Source organism: Polypterus senegalus, chromosome 12 (assembly GCF_016835505.1).
Source record: "Polypterus senegalus isolate Bchr_013 chromosome 12, ASM1683550v1, whole genome shotgun sequence".
Classification (NCBI taxonomy): Eukaryota; Metazoa; Chordata; class Cladistia; order Polypteriformes; family Polypteridae; genus Polypterus; species Polypterus senegalus.
Genome location: NC_053165.1, coordinates 81,717,262 through 81,735,746, shown reverse-complemented (window position 1 = coordinate 81,735,746; position 18,485 = coordinate 81,717,262). Strand labels below are relative to the sequence as shown.

Sequence of the window (18,485 nt, the reverse complement as noted above, 5' to 3'; positions counted from 1 at the left end):
TGTAGCAGGATTGTTTTGTGGTATATTTGTTACATTTCCTTTCTTTTCTATATATGTCTGTCCGTTTCTTTCTTTGTTTGCTACCGTTTTATGTTTTGTACTTTTTCTGATTCAAACAAATTTCCCTCTTTTATAACGAATATCAAACCTATGTTCTTTCTATTATTTATACATTTCAGATTTCGCACGGTGCCAGGAGTATTTTATTTTTTCTTTGTAAATTATCTGAGCTATTTTTATTGTATAATATTTTCTGTTGTGCTCTTCGGACCCTGTACAACCGGTGTCCGAGTTTGGTCCGCATTGCCGGCAGTAAGTCGAGCCCGTTTCCAGTGAGAGTTGGACTCCACCAGGGCTGCCCTTTGTCACCGATTCTGTTCATAACTTTTATGGACAGAATTTCTAGGCGTAGCCAGGGTGTTGAGGAGGTCCGTTTGGTGGACTCAGGATTGGGTCACTGCTTTTTGCAGATGATGTTGTCCTGCTTGCTTCATCAGGCCGTGATCTTCAGCTCTCTCCGAATCGGTTCGGAAGCTTAGTGTGAAGTGGCTGAGATGGGAATCAGCACCTCCAAATCTGAGACCATGGTCCTCAGCCGGAAAAGGGTGGAGTGCCCTCTCAGCGTTGGGGGAGAGATCCTGACCCAAGTGGAGGAGTTCAAGTATCTCGGGGTCTTGTTCACGAGTGAGGGAAGAATGGAGGGTCGGTGCGGCATCCGCAGTGATGCGGGCTCTGCATCGGTCTGTCGTGATGAAAAAGGAGCTGAGCCGTAAGGCAAAGCTCTCAATTTACCAGTCGATCTACATTCCTACCCTCACCTATGGTCATGAGCAATGGGTAGTGACCGAAAGAACGAGATCGCGAATACAAGCGGCTGAGATGAGTTTCCTCCGCAGGGTGTCTGGGCTTTCCCTTAAAGATAGGGTGAGAAGCTCAGTCATCCAGGAGGGGCTCAGAGTAGTGCCGCTGCTCCTCTGCATCGAGAGGTATCAGATGAGGTGGCTCGGGCACCTGATCAGGATGCCTCCTGGACCCCTCCCTGGTGAGGTGTTCCGGGCATGTCCAACCGGGAGAAGGCCCCGGGGAAGACCCAGGACACGCTGGAGGGACTATGTCTCCCGGCTGGCCTGGGAACGCCTTAGGATTCCCCCGGAAGAGCTAGAAGAAGTGGCCCGGGAGAGGGAAGTCTGGGCCTCTCTACTCAAGCTGCTGCCCCCGCGACCCGACCTCGGATAAGCGGAAGAGGATGGATGGATGGATTGATTATTTAAATAAAAATTAACAGATTCGCAGTATTAGTATTTCAGCACCCTTAATTGTTGCTTTTAGTTTTAGTTTTTCATTTAAGTTTTGTTAATTGTTTTATTTGTTTACGATTTTTTTAAACAATAGTTTCAGTTTTGATTTTAATTAACGTTAACTATAATAACTTTGATTAGCATTTCAGCATCCGTTTATGGACTGTATTGTTTTTATTTTCTTCATCAGAAGGGCACACTGATATCTCAGTGTCTCTACTCGAAACTGAAACCATTGATAAATGAATGAAATTGCAACTAGTAAAATAATTATTTTTTAATTTAAATAACTTCTATGGTAAACTACTCCAGAATAATAAATGCTGGCAGAGTTCCTTACTTTTTTCATTAAGCATTTTTTTGCTCCCCTGTATTTTTCAAGTTGGTACATGCGAACAGACTTCCGCACTTCCTCTTAGTTGGGCGTGATCATAGGCGTGGTCAACGCACTCCTGTTTACTGAAAGCTGATAGTCTGTCACAGCTTGGAGCCAAAATGGCGAACATTGCACTTCCGTTATTGGTCAAGGGGCGCGCGCAGGCTCCCCGCACCCGATCCGCCAAGCCGGCAAGATGGCAACGTCAGTGGAAGATGAGTTTGAAGACGCACCAGACGTGGAGCCGCTGGAACCAACTCTGAAGAATGTAATCGAGCAAAAATCATTAAAGTGGATATTTGTTGGAGGGAAAGGAGGCGTGGGTAAAACGACGTGTAGGTAAGTTGTTAATACACGACATTGTGTGCACTATGTAACACTAGTCTATACTGGGCTTCGTAAGCTTAAAACGAGCCCGCTGCAAAACCATTTAACGCGGTAACACATTTTATGAACTTCGAATTGTTTCTGTGTCCGTATTAATAAAGGACGATTACTTGCGTATTTAAGTTGAGTTTTCTCAACAGTGCACTTGGACGTTATAGCCTAAGGGGTTGGCCTGCTTATCCCGAGATTGCCGGCGTACACGCAAACCGTGCCTAGCTGTGTGACCAGTGCAGCTTTTTTTAGTGCTCCATTTCTGTCTGAAAGCAGAATTGATGCAACTGGAAAGTGTCATTTAATGGTGTTTGTCGTTAAAAATTATTATGTAAAAGCTTCAGACATTGAGGACGTAGCAGTAACGATTCAGAAAGATCAGGGCAAGCTTCAAAACTGGGAGGTAGCAAAGTGTAACACGTTGACAAAAGGGACGTCAGTTGTACAGTTAATATGAGATGAAGAGGCACTCTTCTACGGGAAGCTATCTATGAAAAGAATTTAAGGGTTTACGTTGACACAGCGTTTTCATCGTCTTAAGCAATGGATAGAAAAGATTAAATAGGCAAATAAAACAGGTTATTTTTTTTAAATTGTTGAATATAAACTGTAGGACGTTATATACTTAGACTGTATAATGCAAAAATGAAACCACACCTGAAGTATTGTATGCCGTTCAGGTCACCGTGGTACAAAAAAAGACACAGCAGCATTTGAAGCTGGGCTGAAGAGAGCAATACAGCGCATCCCAGAATTTACGGACATGCTGTCCAACAGAGAGTTGAACCTGTTTAGTCTCGAGCAAAGTAGAGCTAAACCAGGTCTTCAAAATCTTCAAAGGTGTATAAAGTAGATCAAGCAGAATTCTTAAATCTCAACAGTGATTCAATACAGTACTCGGACATTAAAGGCAGTGCATTTAAGACTGAAGCCAAAGTTTCTTAATCCTTACAAACGCTGAGTAGGTTTGAGAAGGCGGAAAAGGGTGATTATCGTGTGTGAGCAATAGAGAAAGACTTGAAAAATATCCTGCATTACTGGTCAATTTTATGAAAATGTGTATTGATTGGAACGTAAAGCAGGGCAGGGCATGCAAGGGAGATTTAGAACAGGAGTTTTTTTTTTTTTTATTCAAAGCTAGCCTGGTATGAGTTCATGAATGTGTGCTGATTTAGAAGATTTTCTTGAGGGTGTATTTGCTGCCCAGTACTAAAACTGAAAGTTAGCTAGTACCATGCCAAAAGTCTTTACGAACTTCTCAAACAGCCTTCTTGTTACAATCACTCCTAACCTATTAAGGACAGCATTTGGTGTATTCCTGGATGGCATTCAAGTGCATAATGATAATTCGATTGTAATAGCCTATACCACACTGCCAGCATGAAGAATTATCTCCTTCAACTGGAAGAATCTCAACTCGCCTTCTATAACTTGGTGCATAAGCACTGTTCTGTGTTATCTCAAATGCAAAAAAAAAGTGTAATTATTTCTTAAAGGATATGTCCAGAACTTTTTGAAAACAGGGCAAGAATTCATTAATGGTTTTTATTAAGCTTGCTGGGCCTGTTATTGATGCTTATGTTTTTTTTTTTTAATCTACTTTAAAAACATTTTTTTTTTTTTTTTACACTTCTGATTCTCTTGGGTGGGACTTTGAAGTTTTGTATTTCTATTGTTCCTTTGTTTTCTTAGTAAACAAATGTATAATATGTTTTATTGAGTAATATGGCATTGTATTATTCTGGTTTTTGACAATAAAATGTTAAAACAAAATTGCAAGTTACCACGTGTAGAGATTGTGGTGATGTTATTGCCTGTCTACTAAATAAAGAACCTAGAGTACAAGTTTCATACAACAAGAGTGGACAATACAGTTCATAGATGGATAGATTATTAATCCCAAGGGGAAATTCACAAAGCTCATCAAGCTCTTCTGGTACTTAATGGTTATGTTATCCCAATATTATGCACACATACCTTTTTACCTGATGAAGAGCTGGAAAAGTTTGAATATCATGCTTTTTATTTATTTATCATTGTTTTGTTTACAGCATTCTGGTTTGGTATTTTTTTTTTCTTTTTGCCTAGATGAATGCCTTTATGAAACCACTCTGATTCTTTTATGTACAAGGCTAGCGTTTCTACTTCTGTGGAGCAATAGCCTGTACCCACTATCCCCTCCAGGTCTTCATCCTGTACAGTTAAATATACCAGGAGGTGTCTGTCCTTACAAGCCTTTCTGCCCCCTTTTCATTTTGATCGTCAGACGGTGATTGTGTTATGACGGTCCATGAACACCCCTGAAGTTTGTTTTCTGTAGCAATGCTGCTGTCTGTAGTTCTCCTTTTTTTTTTTTTCCCTCCCTGTTGTTAACTGGCTATACAAGTTATGTTACTGGACAGATATTGTTGGAATCCATTTATGTTTAAAAGTGCTTCCTGTTTAAACAAACCTGTGTCTTTCGTGTATTCATTTTGCAATTAGTAATATGTAAAGTTTATAATTGTATTTACCTGTGAACTTGTGAATTCAGTCAAGAGTGGTATATACCGTAAAAATGAATTGTATTTACCATCATTGAAGACTTTTTTTTCTCCTTTCCGTCTTCTTTGCTGTTTTGTAAAACGTCTAGGAGTAATGTTCAGCAGGTTACACATCTGTATGTTCTTTTCATAGAATGTTCTAAATTTTGAAGATATTTATTTGCTATAGGTTGTCTCAAGTTATTGAAAGCAAGCTTTTTATATTTTGATACATTTGTCCTCTTGGCATTGTTTTGTTTTCCCTTTAATATCTCTCTTTTATTCTTTTCCTTGCATAGCTCGTGTGCCAGGAAATCCACCTTCTCTTCTGTCCACTGCACCTGCTTTATTGTGTTTTCTAACTGTCGGTCTAAGTTTCTTAATAATCTTCTGCTCTGGCTAAGTTGTTTTTCTGTTTCTGACAGTTGTCTTAGTAAGTCTTTTATTTCTGTGTTATGTGGTTTCTCAGACTGACCTTGTAGCTTTGTTTTGTTTGTATCATATTTTAATGTTTCTTTAATTCTGTCTTTCTTTTGGACTAGATTTACCATCCTCTCATTTAGATTCTGGATTCCCTCCTGAATTCCTGAGAGCAAATTGTAGCCTACCAGATTAATTTCTTCCATTATGTTCCTTTGTCTTCTTAGTATTTGATAATGATTATAGCAGTATTCATGGAGGGCACAGGTCATAACACAATATTTCTGCAGAGCCGCTGCTGCTGCCTGAAGTACAGAGACAACAGGGGAAATTAATCTTTGCTATTAAGCAGGAAACTCGAAACAAAATGTGCAATTTTAAACTTGAGTACAATAACTCTTAAAAATGATATACTTTTCTATATGACTGTAGCCATATCTAATTTTAAAATTACATTTTATGTTTTTTTTTTCTAATGGTATAGTCCTGATTTAAAAAAAAAAAATCTTAGAGTAAATCTTATTTTGGACATTTCAAATATTTTTTTTCTCAAATGGTAAAATTTTCAAAGGACTTGATCTCCATTTCTGGCCTGTATGTAATTGTCAAGTATTAAAGACCTGCTGGGCATTTTATTTCCTTGTCTCTAGCATTCGGTTTGCTGACTTGCACAGTGTTTTGAAATAGAAAATAAGTAACATGCAAGTAAAACTTAGATGTTACCCATCCAGCCAAGGAAATTCAGGAGAATATCAGTGAAATTTAAAAAAAAAAAAAAAGAAAAAAGCAATGTTTAGCTTCAAGTCCAATTAAACTGAAACCTGCAACACAGGATAGAAAATTCTTTGCTTGATATCATTTGTTAGTACTTGGTTTGAATCAAGTGCCATTCCCCTCTAGCCACGTAAGTGATTTTGGTGTTGCTTAATGAGGTCTAATAATTCTAGGTATCTACTGAACTCCAGAAGGAGATATTTAAAATTGTGCATTGCCCATTTCCTCCCAGAAATTTTAAAATTTTGGGAATGAAAGGCTAGAAGATGCATACTGAGATCAGTTTATTAGAGAAAGAGGCCATCTGTTTATTAGAGGCCCTGCATATACCTGTCAAGTGCTTGTATGTTACACATTAGTTAATCTTATGACCAAGAGATTAATAACTATAAGATGCAAACTTCAAAATCAATAAATGCCTTTGTGTGTATGTGTGTGATAGCAGTGTTTAACCAAGAAACCCTCAGGTACAATACAACTCTTGCCAGAGCAGTTTACAGCTCACCTCATCCTCTATGCACCCTTCTTTGATTTGCATGTTTGCTGGGGTTGAGTCTCTGACTCCATGGTGGCATGTATAGTGGATGGTAAGAGCAACCAGAGCAGCAGTCCAGAGCAGCCCTATAGCTGCAGATGCGCTGGTCTCTAATGGGCAGTCTACTACTGAGCGATTCTTCTCGTATTCAGAATCTGGTGAGGAGAAAAATCTGAAAACCCGCACACCTGTAAACATTACCCTTTCACTAGAAGGTGGTAAATCATAAAAATGATGAATTAAAGTTGTGTGCAGCCTTTATATATGCTGTAATGTTGCTATGCAACAATAGAGCCCTAATTGTTTGGTTTTTTTTTTTTTTCTTTCTGAAGTAAAATAAGGCAGATTAGGAAAACATCTGTACATTTGTATTCTTTTCATCTCGTCTTTGGTTTAGTGGTAGCAGAGTTGACCGGTGGTTAGTCCTGCCACAGCACAGTTTCTCGCTTTTAAATTCTGGCCCATTTGTACATCTTGCCTGAAGAAGGGGCCTGAGTTTCTTCGAAAGCTTATATATTGTAATATTTTTAGTTAGCCAGTTAAAGGTGTCATTTTGCTTAATGTCTCATTTCATCCATAATGGCTAACACGGTACAACACCCTACTACTTATTTGGGTTAAAAAATTAAGGTAAACTTTTTTGATTTTTAACGGCAAAGTTTTTTTTCACAGAGTACTAATGCGTTTGTTTTTCTCTGCAGCTGTAGTCTAGCTGTACAGTTGGCCTCTGTAAGGGAGAGTGTACTCATCATCTCCACAGATCCTGCTCACAACATCTCTGATGCCTTTGACCAAAAGTTTTCCAAGGTGCCGACGAAGGTTAAAGGCTATGACAATCTTTTTGCAATGGTTAGTTACATTTCTTCACTTTCATTTTAATTATTCAGTTCTTTTCCTTCCTTCATGTTTATTTACCTAGCCTTTTAGCTGAAACAGAAATGATCTTGGGTATTAACAGGTAATTAAAATGTAATGGTCACAAACGGTTTGTCAATCCAGTAACTTGCAGGCTATTCATGGTAAGAGCCAAAGGTATAACAGCAGACACAAAGGCATCTGTTTTAATTAAGTGGTTTTTTAAATTAAAGCTTAATATTTCATTAATGTGTTTAAATATGCCAACTAGAAATTCTGCATGTAAAATTCTATGTATCCTTAATTGGGGAGTGGAAGTGCATGTTTAAATGGTATTTGTTGCATAAGAAAGAATTGAATGCGAACAGCACTGCATTTAACAGAATTCACATTCTTTCATTATGTTTCTTGAATAGTTAAAGGTAAAAACACGGGATAGACTTGGTTCAGTCAAATAAGAAAGATTAGTGCCTCAGTAGCATTTTATTCTGTTTCTCAATTAAAGGTGGATACCTAGGCTGTCAGAGTCACTAAAAAGCAGACCTGCTCCTGCTTGTAAGAATCAACAGAATGAGATCAGTTGACTGTCTAACTTAAACATAGTTGTATTCTTGAATGGCACTGTTCTCTGTAGTCCTGCTTAGAATACCACATAGACTATGAAATGCAAGCAAAATATACACAGTGTTGTACTAATGTCAAACATTACTGAAATAATTATACAACAACTTGATACACAGAATATATACAGTAAATAACTGATAGCCCATTATGTGTTGAATGTTGGCCATGTAAGGTCAAGTACAAGTAGAAGTGTTTGCCTTTCTTCCAGTGAAGTAACTTTGGCACTTCCCACAGTATTTCAATATATGGAACCACTGCATCTTATCCATGTCATATTTTGAATTTCCATGTCCGTATGATATTGTTGTGTTCGAAATGAAAGAGTTTGTAGTCCTAGAAATAAGCAGCCATTACTGTTGCTTTCTAAGGAGATACTTGGAGCAGTAGTCGTCAACAGAATTAATGTCCATGCTGTTGCTCGATACTAGAAATCGTTATAAACATCCAGGACACTGGCCTTTTGCATTATCAGATGTACAGACTATCTACATTCTGTTTTAGTGGTCAATATTTACCGTCGTGCATTTTGTTTGTGGTGTGTTCTGAAATGTTTAAGCCTGAGAACAAAATTATGTTTTATCTGAGACTCGTAAGGCCATTCAGCAGTAGCAGTGGCTCTCCTCTTAATTGAGTACAGCACCCATTAAGTCCGAAAAAAAGTTTAACATTTGAGTTACAAATTGACATTGTATGTGTACTTTGTATTCCAAGGTGTGTGCAAACATTACAGTGCACAGATAGCATACCTGACTGCATGAAAAAGCTGGAATGAACAGTTGGCTTTCTTGGCCTGTGTTTGTCTGCTGTAAGAGCATTTGTGTGATTTGATACATGCAAGTGTGTGTGATTCAATGCATGTGCCAGCACTTCAATATAGCTGCATTTATTTTATATATATATATATATATATATATATAAGTACACATTTTACCTCACTTGTGGCACAGTACAATGTTCCTTTGGGCCCTTCACATTCACAGAGAAACCCCACAATTCATTCTTGCATTTGTATACATTGTGTTTTTCAAAAGCAGCTCATCCAATCCACATGTGCCACCTTGCATGTTCTTCTTTTCCCATGGTGGATTGATGCTGCTAATGTACTTTATACTATAAATGTGCGAAACGATTCCAATAGTAACTGAAATAACTGGAGCACTGATGGTTTCCACATTAGCGTTATGATCTATTTTTATTACATTTCTTGAAAAAATGAGTGATTGTAAATGTTGTTTCTTTGCTTATTGTATAGTTGTGTATATTAGAGTGAGACAGCATTCACATTTGAGTAGCAATATAAAATGCATGCAAGTGTGTGTCTGTGATGTAGTACATGTGCCAGCATTTTAGTATAGTTGTACTCAAATCACTCTCTTTTAAAAGTCATCATATTACATCGGTCATTCCATTTTCACAAAGATCATCCATGGTTCATTCTTCTTTCCATCTTCACCCTTGTACCCTCACTTGCCGCATTGCGTCAGAAGTTAACAGAGCACCTACACCAAACTTGCATGGCTCTTTTGCAATAAGTAACTAAGGCGTATTCTTAACATACTAAACTGTGGTAAAAGTGATATATGAAAATCTCTCCTGTTTTGACAAATTTCTACCCTGTCTTGTTTCTACTGGTGTCCACTACTAAGCAAGAGTAATCAGAATTTTATTGCACTAATGAAAGACAGAGATTAACTGTGATGTGTTTATATATGTGTGTATGTAAACACATAAACACACTGGCACATTAAGACCTGGGCAAGAGAAAAGTGTCATAGAAAGATAATGGTAAGAGGTACAGAATTGGTTAGTAGCACTTGATCAATGTAATGGCCAAATTTAAGTCTAAATTTAAAAACAAGTTATTAAACAATAGTGCAACATACTGTAAATATTATGCTTGTATTTCAGATACAGAAAACTGCTGTACGTTTTCCTTTACATTTGTATATTACACTAGGTAATGAGGCCGATTTCAAAAGAATGGCAGAAAAATTGAGGTATCAATTGGTGCTAAACCAGCTTACAATTTGATAGTACATTAATGGGATCAATACATTTGAAACATCTAGGGCATATTTTGGCAACAGGTCTATACAGTCTCAAAATTGTCCTTTTAATTTAAAAAAAAAAAAAATTTTTACCTTTATAACTGGAGAATAACTGAAGGTATACAATTTTCGTGTCTTAGAATCTGTCAGCTGCTTTTTTTTTTTATATATTTTATACAATGTGTGAAAACAAAACTTCATTTACTTTTGGGTTGTGTTTTCTATCCTGGATTTCTTTCTTGTCTCCTTGCAGGAGATAGACCCCAGCTTGGGTGTTGCAGAGCTCCCTGATGAGTTCTTTGAGGAAGACAACATGCTTAGTATGGGAAAGAAGATGATGCAAGAGGCAATGAGTGCATTCCCGGGAATTGATGAAGCAATGAGCTACGCGGAGGTCATGAGGTTTGCTTTTTTTGCATTTTTGTACTGTACTGTGTTTCACGGTTGTTACTGAATTATGTAAGGCATGTATGCTACTCCCAATCTGTTATGTTCTTTGAGATGCACCAGTAATCTGTTGATGGGCGAGTTACTGTGGCTGTGAATGTCCATTGCAACCAGTTTCTTAATTGGAGGTAAATTGGTTCAAATTTAAGTTCTTATATATTAATTTTCTATTTCTTTTCATACTTTACAAATGTAAACTAACCACAGTAGTATTTTCAGACTCTTAACTGGTTTGTCAATATCTCACTTTTTAACAAATGGCTTCTAAAAGCCAATTGGTTTAAAAAGTAGTAACTGGGCTAGATTTTGGATGCTGGTCTTGGGTTGTAATGGAAGATTTAATTGCGATGGCCTAAGATTTCTGAGTATACAGGTAGTCCCCAAGTTACGGATATCCAACGTACGACTTATGAATGGGACAGCAGCTGCACCTTCATCTGTAATGGGGACACGACGCAGGGGCCTTAGTAACTGCCGCTCCGCCGTCTTCGGCCTGGGGACGTTGCAAACGGTGGCTGGACAGAGGCTGGAGAGGGGGTGATTTCGCTGCTCACGCTCAGTGTCCCTCGGGCGGCTCCCGGCGGCAAGCGGGAACCCATGGTCCATAATCACCAGGGCACAGCTATCGCTCGTGTGCAGGACGAAGGCTTGATGGGGAGGTTCGCTGCCCGCCCACCACACTGCTGCATTTACTGCTCCTGACTGGATGCAGCCGAGGGGGGCGTTTCACTGCCCACCCACCACACATGGCTGCACCGTTCGTTCTCGGTGGGCAGCTGGTAATGCTGCAAGCGATGACCTGGTTGTGGGTGACTGGAGGCCATTGAGGGTGACGGGGTGGCGGGGGGTAGCATTGTAGTGCGCCTCGGGTGGCTGCCTGTTGAATGGGGGTAGTGGTGGGCAATTCACTACCCACCTTTGGCCGCACCGTGTTCATTCTCCGTGGGTGGATGCTGCAGGCAGCATACTGTAGTGGAGGTGACTGTGTGGTGGGCAGGTGGTGAACCGTCCCTCGCCTCCCCCATTCATTCTCAATAGCAAGCCTGCTCGTACTATTCCGCACATAGCAGGAAGTTGTCTCTTGTTCAGTACATCAGACGTGCTGATGACTGGTACCTTCCTGCTGTGATAGCGTGTACAGTGCTGTGCAGAAGAGCTCATCTTAACCTTTTGTCTTCACCCTTCAAGAATGTCTCTGAAACACAAATATGATGCAAGTGCTGGTGATACAGTAAAGAAGAGAAAAACCATCACCATTGAAAATAAAGTAGAAATAATAAAAAGGTCAGAGAGAGGTGAAGCTCCATCATTCATTGGCAGAGCACTTGGTTACAGTCGGTCAACAATAGCATTTATTAAAATAATGTACCTGTTCCGACTTACATACAAATTCAACTATTTTCAAGTACAAACCTACTGTCCCTATCCCGTATGTAACCAGGGGACTAATGTAAATGGGTTCTGGGGGAAAAACAAAGCAGTGCTTTCAAGACTAACCTTGGAGACTCTGACTTGAATCATCCATACCCTTTCAATTTTCAAATTGCACTTTGTACTTTTTAGTTACTGCTAACTGTAGGAGGTGCGACTATTCATTCAGTTTTTTTTTTCCCCCCACAGGTTGGTGAAGGGCATGAATTTCTCTGTGGTGGTATTTGACACTGCCCCTACTGGGCACACATTGCGCCTTCTCAACTTCCCCACTATTGTGGAAAGGGGGCTAGGCAGGCTGATGCAAATTAAAAACCAGATCAGTCCATTTATATCCCAGGTATGTTTTCAGTTTTTAAAATTTCAGTTTTCTTTATTTTTGCATAACGCTCCATACTGAGTGTAGATACAGAGCACTGTAACACGCTTGCTGGTACAAACGCAAATCTTACCAACAATGTAATGAATACATAAATACACTAATTTGTTTAAACAGCCTGGAAAACAAGGTTTTGAAATAATTAACATAAATGGAGCCCAACTGTAAGCATCCATTAGCTATTTGTTTCTCTAACTGCAGTGTCTCATGGGCTCAATAGCTCTTTTATCTTGTATTGCTCAAACAATATGAATCAGATAAGGCCTGAATCCTATTTTGTTCATAATTTTACTTGTGCCTAGTAGTGATGTACTATTGTGAATTATGTATAATGAAATCACACATGGTTAAATGCTTGAAAATGTACTTCTGCCTGGTTATAGATTTATATCCTGCTACAAGTTTAAAAAGATGTTTTTTTAGTTAATAAATAAAGCTGTCATGCTTTAGTTTGCGTGATCCATATGGCTGTGTTAATTCTGAATAGTTTAACAAGCAGAAAACATTCCTTGCTGTTATACTGCTTTGCTTGATGCCAGACTGTAGTCTTAGGATTTCTGATAGCACGTACTTCTCAGATGTAAAATCTGATGTTTCTGTTTTTGATAACTGTGGAGGTGCTTACTTTTTGACATTTTCATGTACAGTTTTTTTTTTTTTGACAAATTGTCTGCCTTAGGAAAATATTTACTAAGAAGTGTGAAAGGAAAGCCTTGAAAAATCAAACAACTGAATAGACACTGTTTAAAATTATTCCTTTTGTAGATTAGGGGTGGGGGATGGACAGAATCTGTCAGTAAATGCTTTATTGCCAAAAATGACATCATTTGAGAGGGTGTAAATCTGGTGAAGCTCACACAAATATGACATCAGTAGAAACTTGCCATTTAACAGTAATCATCATTGGCCACCTGACCTCAAACAGCTACTTTAATACAAACAGACATATTCATCAAAAAACTGTAGGTAGCTTAGAGAGACAATATGTTCAGTTCATTATTCTTACAGTTTGTAGGGAAGTTCTTTCATGAAATCTGGTAGTCCTGGTCTTGATTGTTCTAAGTCATTTACTAGACAGATGGTGAACAGAGTTTTTGTCTGGGTGTGGTGGACTAGAAACAAACATGATGATTGTCTATTTTTGCCTGAAAAAGTAGGATGAACTCATAGTGGACAGATGACACAAGTGATTTTATAAACGGTGAACATCACTGTCTGCCTGCTTGATATCCGCAGAAGAGAGGTTGTTATACCAAACTGATGGAGAATATCGAAATACTTTGAATACTGGGCATTGTATCTTGTGATAAACTACTTTAACTGCCTTAATATGAGATGTATAGACCCTCCATGTACAAGAGTGCTGGAAATGATGGTGCCCAAGAACCAACAAATCATTTATGAAGATGACAATACCTCAATTACAGTCAATTACTGAGTCTTAAATTTTGTTGAATTTTAAATCCAGACTGTTTTTAGGTAAAATTATTTAATCTATTATTTTTATCTCATTCCTCTACGAAATTATCATTGTCAAAGATGAGACCCTGAAATTTGATGTCATCAGTAAACTTCACCATTCTTATGGAATCACTGTTACATTGACACCGTGTTAATGACAAAAACTGACTTTATATTATTAAAGTCGTTGGATTAAAAACTAGCTGGAGCTTGGGATCACATGGATCTAGGTTTCAAAAGTAATCAATGTTTGTGGTAGACAGCAATTGAATTGTTTCTTTACCAAAGTGGATTGCAGTGGTGTGTTTTTTTTTTTTTAACAATCTGTTCAATCTGTGACTGTCTGCATTTCTTAACAGATGTGTAACATGCTGGGTCTAGGTGATATGAATGCAGACCAACTTGCCTCCAAGCTGGAAGAGACACTACCTGTTATCCGGTCAGTTAGTGAACAATTTAAGGATCCGGTAAGCAATTTTTCCTTTTGTTTCTCAGAGTGTTGCAGAGTTAGAGTTAATCACATTAAATAAAATGGCTTAAAAATAGATGTGTTCAGCATAATTTATATTTCATTAACTGTATAATTATGCTGTGTGGTGGTGTATCTAGTGTAAACCCCACATCTCTGTGCCACAGAAATTATTGGCAAGAATTTGTACTGTGCCAATGTGAGGTGTTTATTTATTTTATTTTTTTTTTTTGAGTATTCTGTGGCTGGGATGGGTAGGTGACTTGTGCAAGGCAGCAGATAAATGTAAGGGTCAGGCTTTTGCATTTTTTTTTTTTGTTTTTAAGTACAAGTTACAAATTGGCATGGCTAATCTCCATATGTAGTATGCTCTTTAAGGTTTTGCTGACAGCAAGGGGCTCCCTATTTGCATTTTTAAGTTAAAATGGTGTGTTTTTTTTCTCTCTAGAGTTGCCTCTAGTGGCATCGTTCCTTTGAATCAAGACTTGTGTGCTTTGATAAGCCATACCTTATTTAACAACTTTTCCCTCAGCCTTTTTTCCTACATGGGACAATGTCTTATAGAAAGTTCTAAATTTCACTAACGCAGTTATTTTGTATTTTAAAATGTATTGTAAATGTTTTTAAGTCAAATTTGAATGCTGCTTGATCATTTTACTTGTCCACATACAGGTTTTAAGGCTGCCTCAATAACTTTATGAATCCTCTCCCTTTGTACATTTTGTACTTCAGGAGCAGACCACATTTATCTGTGTGTGCATTGCAGAGTTTCTGTCACTTTATGAGACGGAGCGACTCATCCAGGAACTGGCCAAGTGCAAGATTGACACACACAACATTATTGTAAATCAGCTCGTGTTCCCAGACCCAGACAGGCCTTGCAAGATGTGTGAAGCAAGGCACAAAATCCAATCCAAATACCTCGACCAGGTTAGTAGATTACTGTTAGCTCACCATGTTTCCATTCATTTATAGTATACCAAAAAGATTAAAAAGTAATTTTAAGTAATGTAATTAATATTTACTTTTTAGATTAAACTTTTTTTAGCTATTTGATATTTTGTTTTGAAAATTGCTGAATTATAATCCTTCCCATGATAATATTTATTACAATAAAGTTCAATGGCAAATGCTGTACTCTTATAAAAACTATTGTAAACACTTCAGATGTCCTCTACAGTAAAGTCTTGACAGTTTTAAGCACAAACAAATGTCTTAATTCTTTTAATATTAAAAGGATTAAAATAGGTGTTTTTGGGTGCTATTAACCTTTCAGTCACATTTCATGCACATTAAAGTCTCTTTATTTGCTAATTTAATCATTGTTTGTCATTTCCTTTTGGTGTGCCACTCCAAATCAAGCTGGACTTGTAGTCCCTTGTATTAACTTGAAGAAGGATACTTGTGCATTTCTAATACTGGCATCTGTTTCAGGAATGATGAAACCCTGTTGCTTTTTGGTAGTTCGGATCATGATGCGTCATAAAGGTTGTGCCTTGCCTGTTTTGGCACATTGTTTTCATCATCCATCCTCTTCCGCTTATCTGAAATTGTGGGGGCAGCAGCTTGAGCGGGGATGCCCAAACTTCCATCTCCCCGGCCACTTCTTCTAGCCCTTCCGGGGGAATCCCGAGGTGTTCCCAGGCCAGCTGGCAGACACAGTCCCTCTAGCATGTCCTGGGTCTTCCCCGGGGCCTCCTCCCGGTTAGACATGCCCAGAACACCTCACCCAGGGAGGCATCCTGATCAGATGCCCGAGCCACCTCATCTGACTCCTCTCGATGTGGAGGAGCAGCGACTCTACTCTGAGCTCCTCCCGGGTGACTGAGCCAGTCACCCTGCGGAGGAAACTCATTTCAGCCGCTTGTATTCGCGATCTCGTTCTTTTAGTTACTACCCATAGCTCATGACCATAGGTGAGGGTAGGAACGCAGATTGACTGGTAAATTGAGAGCTTTGCCTTACGGCTCAGCTCCTTTTTTACCACGATAGAGCGATGCAGAGCCTGCATCACTGGGGACGCCACTGCAGATGCCACACCGATCCGCCTGTGGATCTCAAGCTCCATTCTTTACTCGCTCGTGAACAAGACCCTGAGATACTTGAACTCCTGCACATTATTTTCAGGTCCTGCAATTTTCTGATCTTGGTCACTGATGTCCTCTTGATAAATGAAGGTTATTTCCTTGTTTTTAGATGTTCTCATACGTGCAGCACTAATATGATGAAGGCTCATTTTATTCATCATACCTGTGACAAAAAATACAGAATAGGTGATAAATACTCTTTAATATGTAAAAATGTATCTATCTACTAGTAAGACACCTAAATATATATTTTAATCCTTTTACTAAGTCTCGGTATTCTTCATCTGGCAGAGTTAGTCTTAAAATGAAAGAATATCAAGCTAAAAGATTCCTGAAAGCTTTTCAGACCCTATTGTGTCCATAAATGCCCATTATTCCAGTGACTGACGGAGCAGACAGGTTGCAGAAGTTTATTCAATTTCAAAAACATGGAATGGTCAACACTCTGTCTCACTGTGTTAATTGGATATTGAAGCACATGTTTTGTCCATCTGTTTATTTGCACTTTTTTGCTGAATCTCTGCACCTCTCTATATCACTCCTGTGTACTTACCCTCTTAAATGTAAATGTCAGCTTAACGACTCCTCTCCTTGAAGTGGTGTCTGTGTGTGCATCCATAACATTCAACAGACTTAAGTTCCAAACTGTGGCTTTGTAATGTTTTCTTAGGGGTAGACACAGGGGGCAGTAACACATTGTTAGGATGCATTAGTTTAATCGAACAGAAGTGTTAATTATTTATTATGGAACCTTATTTAAAATCTCTTCGCTATGCAGTGGATTTTGTATTTATTTATTTTGTGTAACTCATTAGCAATGTTTTTGTCCGCCTAGAATTTTTTGGTTCCAGAGCTATGCTTCAGGAACACTACTGTGTTCAGCTTCAGACGCAATAAAATTAATTGCACTAGGTGAGCACAACGGAGAGGTCTGGAAGTTTTCAACTTGATAATGGTATTTTTTGCAGACTGCTAAAAGACCCTCACTAGATAAAACAACCAGCACCAATGGCCAAGCTCCCATGATGACTTTACTTTTTCTGGTTGAATTAAATCCTGGTGGTTTTACTATGTTCAAGTAGAATGGGGTTCTGGTAAATGGGCAAAACGGTAAAGAAAAAATAGGTTTTTAAAAGACTGCTTATCAGTATTTTTTGTACTTCGTAACCTACCAATGATGATTACAAATCTAAAAAAAAAGTTGAAGCCATTTTAAACTTTAATGAGAAACTAGTCACAAAAGAATCCCATAATTCTTTTTTATGTAGTATTACATTTTAAAGGCATTATTTATGTAATAGTGGTTGTTCGGAATGCTACTGAATAAGAGTCATTTATAATACATAGCAGATTTCATCAGGAGAAGTCATGAGCATGGATTACACAATACCTAGTATGCTATGTTGTAGCAGGATTTTTAGCTTACTATTACTTGAATATATTCAGTAGAACTTATAGTGTACAAGTTTTCGTCTTTTTACAATGAAAGATCTATTTATTTTACATAGAGTAATACTGAATATACACCCATTGAATTACCAATTTCTTTTAATCATCTTCCTTATTTTTTTTTTTTTCCAATCATGTAGATGGAGGATCTCTACGAAGATTTCCATATTGTCAAGCTTCCTCTTCTTCCTCACGAGGTGCGGGGAGCAGATAAGGTGAACACATTCTCCAAACAGCTCCTGGAGCCCTACAAGCCCCCCAACAACTGACCATCTGTTGGAAGTTGAACTGGTGTCCAGTGCAGGGATTTGAATCTCACCAATGTCCATTCCCCTGCCTTTCTGTCTGTATAGCTGCTTTGTCACCCATGGTATCATATTTATTTTTTATGGACATGCCTGCTCCTTCTCATTCTTTAATTATTGTCATCTTGGCTGTTTATTGTACAGTTGTACAAAGTGATGATAAACGGATTTTTGCCACTTTCTTTGAAATTAAAAAAAGATTTAAGCACATCTGGTTACAACTGTACCTTCCTGAATTTATGGTATGCTTCTAATGGTTTAACATTTACAGTTAAATCCCAAGCACCTGCTGCCCGTGTTATGTGGGGAGACCATTTACAAATTTAAAGGTGATTTTGAAAGGGTCTGAAAGTTTGTCTCCAACAATGAAAACATGAGAGCTGATGGTTGCACATTCACTCACATTTGCAAAAAGATTAAGGGTGTCTGGGGTGTGTTGTCATCTTTTTTGTGTTTTTTTTAATAACTTTAAGAAATGCCTCTGTGATGTTTGAGGCTGCCAGTGGTTGCTTGGGGAATAAAATGTTACTTTGTTCTTTTTTTAATATACTGTACTAAGTCAAAATGTCCCACTTTTAATTAAAAATCTTTCTCTTAAACACTAAAATTCAGAGCCAGAAGAACAAA

General features: G+C 38.3%; 1 protein-coding gene across 1 annotated transcript; it reads left to right on the top strand.

Annotated features, from left to right (window-relative positions):
* The first annotated feature begins 1,714 nt into the window (after positions 1-1,714).
* get3 (guided entry of tail-anchored proteins factor 3, ATPase) lies at positions 1,715-18,068 on the top strand. Its single transcript, XM_039772635.1, has 7 exons — positions 1,715-2,013; positions 7,005-7,152; positions 10,084-10,232; positions 11,898-12,048; positions 13,908-14,015; positions 14,750-14,947; positions 17,694-18,068. Exons 1-7 carry the CDS (start codon positions 1,871-1,873, stop codon positions 17,820-17,822), a joined length of 1,026 nt encoding a protein of 341 aa, XP_039628569.1. The 5' UTR covers positions 1,715-1,870; the 3' UTR covers positions 17,823-18,068.
* Positions 18,069-18,485: the final 417 nt, after the last annotated feature.

Excerpts from the sequence above, each read along its gene's own strand:
- get3 (XM_039772635.1), top strand. The coding sequence starts at position 1,871 with ATGGCAACGTCAGTGGAAGATGAGTTTGAAGACGCACCAGACGTGGAG. Across the intron at positions 12,049-13,907 it reads TCAGTCCATTTATATCCCAG|ATGTGTAACATGCTGGGTCT; the intron begins GTATGTTTTCAG and ends ATTTCTTAACAG. Across the intron at positions 14,016-14,749 it reads GTGAACAATTTAAGGATCCG|GAGCAGACCACATTTATCTG; the intron begins GTAAGCAATTTT and ends TTTGTACTTCAG.